This window comes from Terrapene carolina, unplaced genomic scaffold, assembly GCF_002925995.2.
Source record: "Terrapene carolina triunguis isolate 2854851 unplaced genomic scaffold, T_m_triunguis-2.0 Scaffold1016, whole genome shotgun sequence".
Lineage (NCBI taxonomy): Eukaryota > Metazoa > Chordata > Testudines > Emydidae > Terrapene > Terrapene triunguis.
Window position 1 is genome coordinate 47,774 of NW_020665367.1, and position 8,622 is coordinate 56,395.

The 8,622-nt window shown below is 54.9% G+C and overlaps 1 protein-coding gene and 1 non-coding gene across 2 annotated transcripts in view; both read left to right on the forward strand.

The window, feature by feature from the left end:
* Nucleotides 1–3,594: 3,594 nt before the first annotated feature.
* LOC115271404 (zinc finger protein RFP-like) overlaps nucleotides 3,595–8,622 on the forward strand; it is a 7,363-nt gene continuing 2,335 nt past the window's right edge. The window contains exon 1 of the mRNA XM_029913876.1: nucleotides 3,595–4,035. Coding sequence (XP_029769736.1) covers nucleotides 3,619–4,035 — 417 coding nt within the window. The 5' untranslated portion in view covers nucleotides 3,595–3,618. The remainder of the gene's footprint in view (nucleotides 4,036–8,622) is intronic.
* On the forward strand, nucleotides 5,068–5,176 carry TRNAR-UCU. The gene is made up of 2 exons: nucleotides 5,068–5,104; nucleotides 5,141–5,176. It is a non-coding gene; the product is annotated as a tRNA-Arg (tRNA).

Genomic DNA, 8,622 nt, shown 5'->3' on the forward strand with positions numbered 1-8,622 from the left:
CTCTGCTCCCAGCACACGATCTGCTCTCCCTGGGCTGCGTCTCTGGCCCCTCTGGATCTGGCACGGTTCTGCTCTCCAGCTCAGCCTGGGCCCCTGCTTTCTCCTTAGCTCGGCCCCACTCAGTCTGACCCAGGCAATTTCAGCTCACACGGAGGACGGGACCTCCCTGGCCTCCTGACCCTCTGATTAGCCTGCCCACCCTGTCAATCAGGCTGATCTGGAGCATTGGCCTCTCCCCATTGTTCCTGGGGACTGTCAGTCTCAGGCTCCTGATTTGCCATCGACCCTTCCCCTTTTAGTACTGGGAGCAAGCCAATCAAAACACCCCCACTGAATGTTAGTAAGGGGGCAACAGTCCCCTTACACATAGAGAGCTGGGTCCCCGGCCCCCACTTCCCCCTGCAATCTGGTCCCCTAGTTCCCAACCATGCCTCAGTCCTGTTGCACCTGGTCTGCCCCTCCCTTCCAAGCCAGCTTCCTCCCCGCACATTCTGGCTAGCCCTCAAAGAGGGTGGCATGTACCTTAAGTGTAATTCCTAGTTTCCAGTAGCTTATGTTTCACAGATCTGTGTAATGAGCATTTCAGAGCACTTAGAAGACCTGATATTAAACAGAAGGGGCTTCTCAACCTCAACTACTAGCTCCGTGATCCAGCTCTGTTATAATAGTCTCTTTATATGGGCAGCGAGTTCTATGGGCCCATGGTGCCGGGCACCAGGAATATTCCTGGCCCGGGGGCCTGGTTCCAGCAAAGTTTCCCACCTGCTCCCACCCCTGCGCATCTCCCGGCCCCGCCTGCCACCCCTGGGCGATTTAAAACAGCCCAGGGGCTCCCGCTGCCACCTGGTAGCGCAGCGGGACTGAGCAGCTTCCTGCGCGCTCGTTCCATGTGGCTGCCGGCATGTCCTTGCAGCCTGTGTTGGGGGGGCTGTGCCGCTGCGTGCTGCCCTGGCACCGAACACCCCTGCAGCCAATTGGAAGCTGCGGGGGCGGTGCCTGGGGACGGCAGCGTGCAGAGACCCCCCGGCCTGGCCCACCTAGGAACCGCTGCCGGACGGGGTGCCCCAGGTAAGCACCAAACCCCCCATCCACTTTCAGAGCCTGCACCCACCCCAGCCTCCCAAACACACCCTCCGGCCCCCAAATTTCCTCCTGCACTAGGGTTACCATATTTCCACAATCAAAAAAGAGGACACTGGGGGGGGAGGAGCCCTGCACTAGCCCCGCCCCGCCCCATCCACTCCCTCCCACTTCCCACCCCCTGACTGCCCCCCTCAAAATCCCCAATTCCCCGCTTCTTGTCCCCTGACTGCCCCCTGCTGAGAACCCCCCACCCTAACTGCCCCCCTAGGAACTTACCTGTCCCCTGACTGCCCCGACGCTTATCCACTCGCATGGGTGGCAGGGTTGTAGAAATTTTGGTGGTGCCCAGAACCCGCCCCCCCCCCACCTGCCTAAGGCTCTGGGAGGGGGATTGGGTGGGGGGAGGAAGTCTGGGGTGCAGGTCCTGGGTGGGGGGAGGAAGTCTAGGGTGCAGGAGGGGTGCAGGCTCTGGGATAGAGTTTGGGTGCTGGGTGCAGGCTCTGGGCTGGGGCAGGGGGTGGGTGTGCAGGAGGGGGTGAGGAGTGCAGACTCTGGGATGGAGTTTGGGGGTGGGAGGTGGTGCAAAGGGAGGGGGTGCAGGCTTTGGGAGGGAGTTTGAGGGCGGGGGGGTGTGGGAAGGGGGAGGGGTTTGGGAGTTTGGGGATAGGAGGGGTGCAAGGGTGAGGGCTGTGGGGCTGAGGATGAGGGGTTCATGATGCAGGAGGGGGCTCAGGGCTGGGGCAGAGGAATAGGGGGTGGGGGGATGAGGGTTGGGTCTGAGGATGAGGGGTTCATGATGCAGGAGGGGGCTCTGGGATGGAGCAGAGGATTAGGGTGCAGGGGGATGAGGGTTGGGGCTGAGGGGTTCATGATGCAGGAGGGGGCTCAGGGCTGGGGCAGAGGATTAGGGTGCGGAAGGATGAGGGTTGGGGCTGAGGGGTTCATGATACAGGAGGGGGCTCATGGATGGAGCAGAGGATTAGAGTGCGGGGGGATGAGGGTTGGGGCTGGGGCTGAGGGGTTTGGGGCGTTGGAGAGGCTCAGGGCTAGGGTGGAAGGGCAGGGTAAGAGCAGCCTGTCTTGCCATTTGTGGATGGGGGGCACTAGGACCCAGGGGCAGCAGACAGCAGTTGCTGCCTGCTCTGGCCGTACAAGCAGGCATGGGAGAGGCAGGCGGGGGGGGGGGACTCACGGGGGGAGGGTGCATGGAGGGGGGGTGGCAGGTGGAGGGGCCGGGGACCCATCCAACACTCCCCCGCTCCCTGACTGCCCCCTGGGACTCCCCTTACCATGCTCATGTCCACGTGTAGGCAAAACACGCTGCAGGGGGGAGCAGGGGAGGGCTCTGGCTGCTGGAGGCCAATGGGAGTGGCTCAATCCTGCCCAGCCGCCCAATCAGCAGCCGCACTCTGCATGGAAGGGAGGGAAGGAGGGGAGGGGAAAAATCCTGGACCTTTTAACCTTGTTACCAATTCCTCCCGGACGGCTATTTAGAGACGCAAAAGCCGGACATGTCCGGGGAAATACGGACGGATGGTAACCCTAATATTGCCTCTATATAAATCCATGGCACACCCACATCTCGAATTAGGGGGTTGGACTAGATGACCTCTTGAGGTCCCTTCCAACCCTGGTATTCTTTGATACTTCATGCAGATGTGGTCACCCCATCTCAAAAAAGTTATATTAGAATTGGATAAGGTTCAGAGAAGGGCAACAAAAATTATTAGGGGGGAACAGCTTCCATAAGAGGAGAGATTAATGAGACTGGGACTTTTCAGCTTGGAAAAGAGACGAATAAGCAGAGGATATGATAGAGGTCTATAAAATCATGACTGGTGTGGAGAAAGTAAATAAGGAAGTGTTATTTACTCCTTCTCATAACACAAGAACTAGGGGTCACAAAATGAAATTAGTAGGCTACAGGTTTAAAACAAACAAAAGGAAGTATTTCTTCACACAACGCACAGTAAACCTGTGGAACTCTTTGCCCGAGGATGTTGTGCAGGCCAAGATTGTAACAGGGTTCAAAAAAGAACGAGATAAGTTCATGGAGGATAGGTTCATCAATGGCTATTAGCCAGAATGGGCAGGGATGGGGTCCCTAGCCTCTGTTTGCCAGAAGCTGGGAATGGGCGACAGGGGATGGATCACTTGATGATTGCCTGTTCTGTTCATTCCCTCTGGGGCGCCTGGCATTGGCCACTGTCGGAAGACAGGATACTGGGCTAGATGGACCTCTGGTCTGACCCAGTATTGCCGTTCTTATGTTCTTACGAAACTCCTCCACTCTACCCCGCTAAAACACCAGACAGAGATTGATTTGTTTCCCTGAGCATCACTGCTGGGCATTTGACATGGTTCCCTGCACACAGAAAGAGTCACATTTCTCCCCAGACTAGAGCCCTCCCCAGACTGAAACTCTCAGCCACAGCTCACAGGAACAGCAGCAGATCAGCCAGATCTAAGGGGAACGCCCCATAGGCTGAACAGAGGCGGAACACAAGGAAATGAAACTAACCCTGTCACGCAGCCATGGCCGCAGACAGCCCTGTACTAAGTCTCCAGGATGAACTCTCTTGTTCCATCTGCCTGGAGTATTTCAAAGAGCCGGTGTCTATCCACTGTGGGCACAACTACTGCCGAGCCTGCATCAGTCAGTGCTGGGGGGAGACAGATACAAACTTCTCCTGCCCGCAGTGCAGAGAAACGGCCCAGCAGAAGCTTTTCAGGCCCAACAGGGAGCTGGGGAAAGTTGTGGAAATAGCCAGGCAGCTGAGTTTCCAGGTCACGGTGACCGCAGGAGGGGAGCAAGGGTGTGAGCTACACCGGGAGGCCCTGAAACTCTTCTGTGACACGGATCACCAACTGATTTGTGTGATCTGCAGAGAGTCGCAAGTTCACAGAGCTCACACTGTTTTCCCAGTAGAGGAGGCCACCCAGCAGTACAAGGTAAGGCCTGGGTGTCTTGTGTTGTCATTTAAAATAGTTTTGTTTTGTTTTGATGATAGTTATTTTCTATGTTTTGGCTGGCGTAGCGCCCCAGTGAAAGTGCCCACCTGAGACTGTCCCCAGAGTGGGCAGCCACCGGCCAGCGCCGGACGCTTGGAGTGAAGTGAAAAAAACAGTGGTATAGTGACTGAACCCTGACAGTGTCACTTTGGCTGCACTCTGGCTGAAGAAAGGTTCTAGGACAGAGGTGGGCAAACTACGGCCCGCGGGCCACATCCGGCCTGTCCAACCCCTGAGCTCCCGGCTCCTCCCCTGCTGTCCCCCTCCCCTGCAGTCTCAGTGCGACGCGCTGCCAGTGGTCTGGTCCACCGCTCCTGCCGGGCAGTGCGGGTGGCGTGGCTGGCTCTGGCTGGGCGGTGGGGCTGCGAGCTCCTGCTGCTCTGAGCAGCATGGTAAGGGGGAGGGAGATTGGGTAAGGGGCAGGGGTACCGGGGGACAGGGACCAGGGGGTGGTTGGATGGGGCGGAGGTTCTGGGGGGGCAGTCAGGGGATGAGGAACAGGGGGCATTGGATAGGCAAGGGAGTCCCGGGGGGGCCTGTCTGGGGGTGGGGGTGTGGATAGGGGTCGGGGCAGTCAGGGGATAGGGAGTGGGGGGAGGTTAGATGGGTCGGGGGTTCTGAGAGGGGCAGTCAAGGGGCGGGAAGTGGGAGGGGGTGGATGGGGGTGCAGGCTGTTTGGGGAGGCACAGTCTTCCCTACCTGGCCCTCCATACAGTTTCTCAACGCCGATGTGGCCTTTGGGCCAAAAGGTTTGCCCACCCCTGCTCTAGGTAATGTATATTCATGGGTCCTGAGGACAACTATCAGAGTAGCACTGGGGGTGTAGCAGTTAGGATGGCTGTTTTCTAGGCAGTCTGTCTGGGTTCAATGCCAAACAAGTGTGGTGTTTTCCTCAGCTCTTCCCCTGCTTTTACCACAGCAAGGATGTGTTGCCAAATAGAGAGAGGAGAGGAGCTCCACTGCTCTATAGAGGGCTCTGTGGCACAATGGATAGCATGTTGGACTTCTAAGGAGTAGTGCCTGGCCTCTATGCATTAAGACAGTTATTCAAAGGTTGTGGGTTCAAATCCCACCTGAGTCACTTTTGCTGCTCCCTGGCTGCCATTGTGGCTTTTACACAATAGGTAGGACTATACCAAATTCGCGGTCCATCTTGGTCAATTTCACAGTCATAGGATTTTTAAAATCGTAAATGTCATGATTTCAGCTATTTAAATCTGAAATTTCAGGGTGTTGTAACTGGAGGGGTCCCGACCCAAAAAGGAGTTGGGGGGGGGGAGGTGTCACAAGGTTATTGGGGTGGGGGGGTTGAGGTACTGCTACCCTTACTTCTGTGCTGCTGCTGCTGGCAGTGGCACTGCCTTCAGAGCTGGGCAGTGGTGGCTGCTGGCCAGGAGCCCAGCTCTAAAGGCAGAGCCACCGCCGGCAGCAGTGCATGGCATGATATGGTAGTGCCACCCTTACCTCTGTGCTGCTGCCTTCAGAGCTGAGCCCTCAGTCCGCAGCCGCCACCCTTTGGCCACCCAGGTCTGAACTCAGTGCAGAATTAAGGGTGGCAATACCACGACCCCCTAAAATAACCTTGCAACACCCCTGCAACTTCCTTTTGGGTCAGGACCCCCAGTTTGAGAAACGCTGGTCTCCCCCGTGAAATCTGTATAGTATAGGACAAAAGCACACAAAAGACCAGATTTCACAGGGGGAGACCAGATTTCACAGTCCATGACACGTTTTTCATGGCTGTGAATTTGGTAGGGCCCTAGCAATAGTCAGCCACTTGAGTGCAGCCAAAGGGCCGAAAGGTGCGCCTGGCTACCAGTAGGTAGAAGCCTCTACCTGCATCTTCGCTGCGCAGGGAGATGTGTTTAACCCTCTAGAGAATTAAGGAAAAAATAGGAAGGAGAAAAAGAAACAAAAGCCTCTTCCAGTGGCTGAGACCTGGTACAAGCCTTCTGTGGCTGCTCCTTTCCGGCCCATCTGGGTGCCCCCTTCTGGCCATACCAGGGTTGGGGCACTGCCACTGAGCGGTGGGCAGCCGGGGTTCAGCAATCCCTGGCCTCACACTGAAGAGACAAAGTTTAAGCATCTCTACTAACAGGGCCGGCTTTAGGACGTGCGGGGCCCAATTCGAACATTTTCGGCAGGGCCCCGGCAGGGATGACTAAAAAAAAAAAAACGTAAAAAAAAGCCTTTCATTTCTTCCATGTATTATTTACTTTCCATAACTATATAAATAATAAAATTATATATTATGTACATTGCGTCATATATAAGAACATAAGAACATAAGAACAGCCGTACCGGGTCAGATCAAAGGTCCATCTAGCCCAGTACCCTGTCTACCGACAGTGACCAATGCCAGGTTCCCCAGAGGGAGTGGACCAATAGGCAATGATCAAGTGATCTCTCTCCTGCCATCCATCTCCATCCTCTGACAAACAGAGGCTAGGGACACCATTTCTTACCCATCCTGGCTAATAGCCATTAATGGACTTCACCACCATGAATTTATCCAATTCTCTTTTAAACGCTGTTGTAGTCCTAGCCTTCACAACCTCCTCAGGTAAGGAGTTCCACAAGTTGACTGTGTGCTGCGTGAAGAAGAACTTCCTTTTATTTGTTTTAAACCTGCTGCCTATTAATTTCATTTGGTGACCCCTAGTTCTTGTATTATGGGAATAAATAAATAACTTTTCCTTATCCACTTTCTCCACATCACTCATGATTTTATATACCTCTATCATATCCCCCCTTAGTCTCCTCTTTTCCAAGCTGAAGAGTCCTAGCCTCTTTAATCTCTCCTCATATGGGACCCGTTCCAAACCCCTAATCATTTTAGTTGCCCTTTTCTGAACCTTTTCTAGTGCCAGTATATCTTTTTTGAGATGAGGAGACCACATCTGTACGCAGTATTCGAGATGTGGGCGTTCCATCGATTTATATAAGGGCAATAATATATTCTCAGTCTTATTCTCTATCCCCTTTTTAATGATTCCTAACATCCTGTTTGCTTTTTTGACCGCCTCTGCACATTGCGCGGACATCTTCAGAGAACTATCCATGATGACTCCAAGATCTTTTTCCTGACTTGTTGTGGCTAAATTAGCCCCGATCATATTGTATGTATAGTTGGGGTTATTTTTTCCAATGTGCATTACTTTACATTTATCCACATTACATTTCATTTGCCATTTTGTTGCCCAATCATTTAGTTTTGTGAGATCTTTTTGAAGTTCATCACAGTCTGCTTTGGTCTTAACTATCTTGAGCAGTTTAGTATCATCTGCAAACTATGCCACCTCACTGTTTACCCCTTTGATCGGTTATTAATGAGCTCCATTTCACATGTGTGGATCCCCGCCACTCCCTGGAGGTGTGCTAGGGTGACCAGATGTCCCATTTTATAGGGACAGTCTCGATTTTTGGGTCTTTTTCTTATATAAGATCCTATTACCCCCCCACCCCCTGTCCCGATTTTTCACACTTGCTGTCTGGTCACCCGGTGTGCACATGTCTGGGTCCCAGCTGCTCCCTGCCCCCCTCATTGAAGCAGGTGTGCAGGGTTACTGCCCTGGGAACTGCAGGGCACCAGTGAACATGGGTCTGGCTGCAGGCAGGGCAAGGGGTGCGGGGCTGGCTGGAGACAGGGGCTGGTGCGGGCAGGGCATGGGGTGCGGGGCTGGAGGCAGGGCAAGGGGTGCAGAACAGGCTGGAGACAGGGACTGGCTGCAGGCAGGACAGGGGGTGCGGGGCTGGTGCGGGCAGGGGGTGCAGCAGAGGCAGCTGGAACCCTGGCCCTTTAAATAACCCCCAGAGCCCCACGCTACCCCAGGGCTCTGGGGGCTATTTAAAGGGCCCAGGGCTCCCCTGCTTCTACCGCCCCGGCCCTTTAAATAGCTGAGGGAACCCTGGGGAAGCGGCGGAGCTCCCACGGTTATTTAAAGGGCCGGGGCGAAGAAGCAACGGGAGCCCCGGACTTTTTAAATAGCCCCCACAGCCCTACCCCAGGGCTCCAGCAGTGGGGTTCTGGTGGCAATTTACCCAGGCCCTTTAAATTGCCCCCTGGGGAAGCCGGGCCACCCTGGTACGGCGCACTGGCTCTTGCCGGTACACTGTACCGGGGCTTGGGCGCGGGGCCCTCTTAGGCGCGGGGCCCGATTCAGGGGAATCGGTTGAATAGGCCTAAAGCCGGCCCTGTCCACTAACTTAGGTGTCAACTCTTAAGCCTCCCCATCTTGTGCTGCAGCCGCAGTATTTAGCCTTCTTGTGTGGGTTCTCCTGCTGGGGAGAATTGGCCCTGCTGGGCTCCATTTGAGGAGGAAACCTGGGCCGGAAAGAATTGGTGGACCAGGCTACCAGGAGGTAGAAGTCTTGGCAGTGCGGGGAGGAGTGCTTTCACCACTAGCACTGGTGTCTTCAGTTGAGCTCAGGGCGGACAAAACCTTTGGGGCTAAAGATGGTTTAATCTTCATCTTCACTCTGAATAGAGGGGGTGAAAGCAAGGCCTAGGTGCCAAGCAGAGAAGCT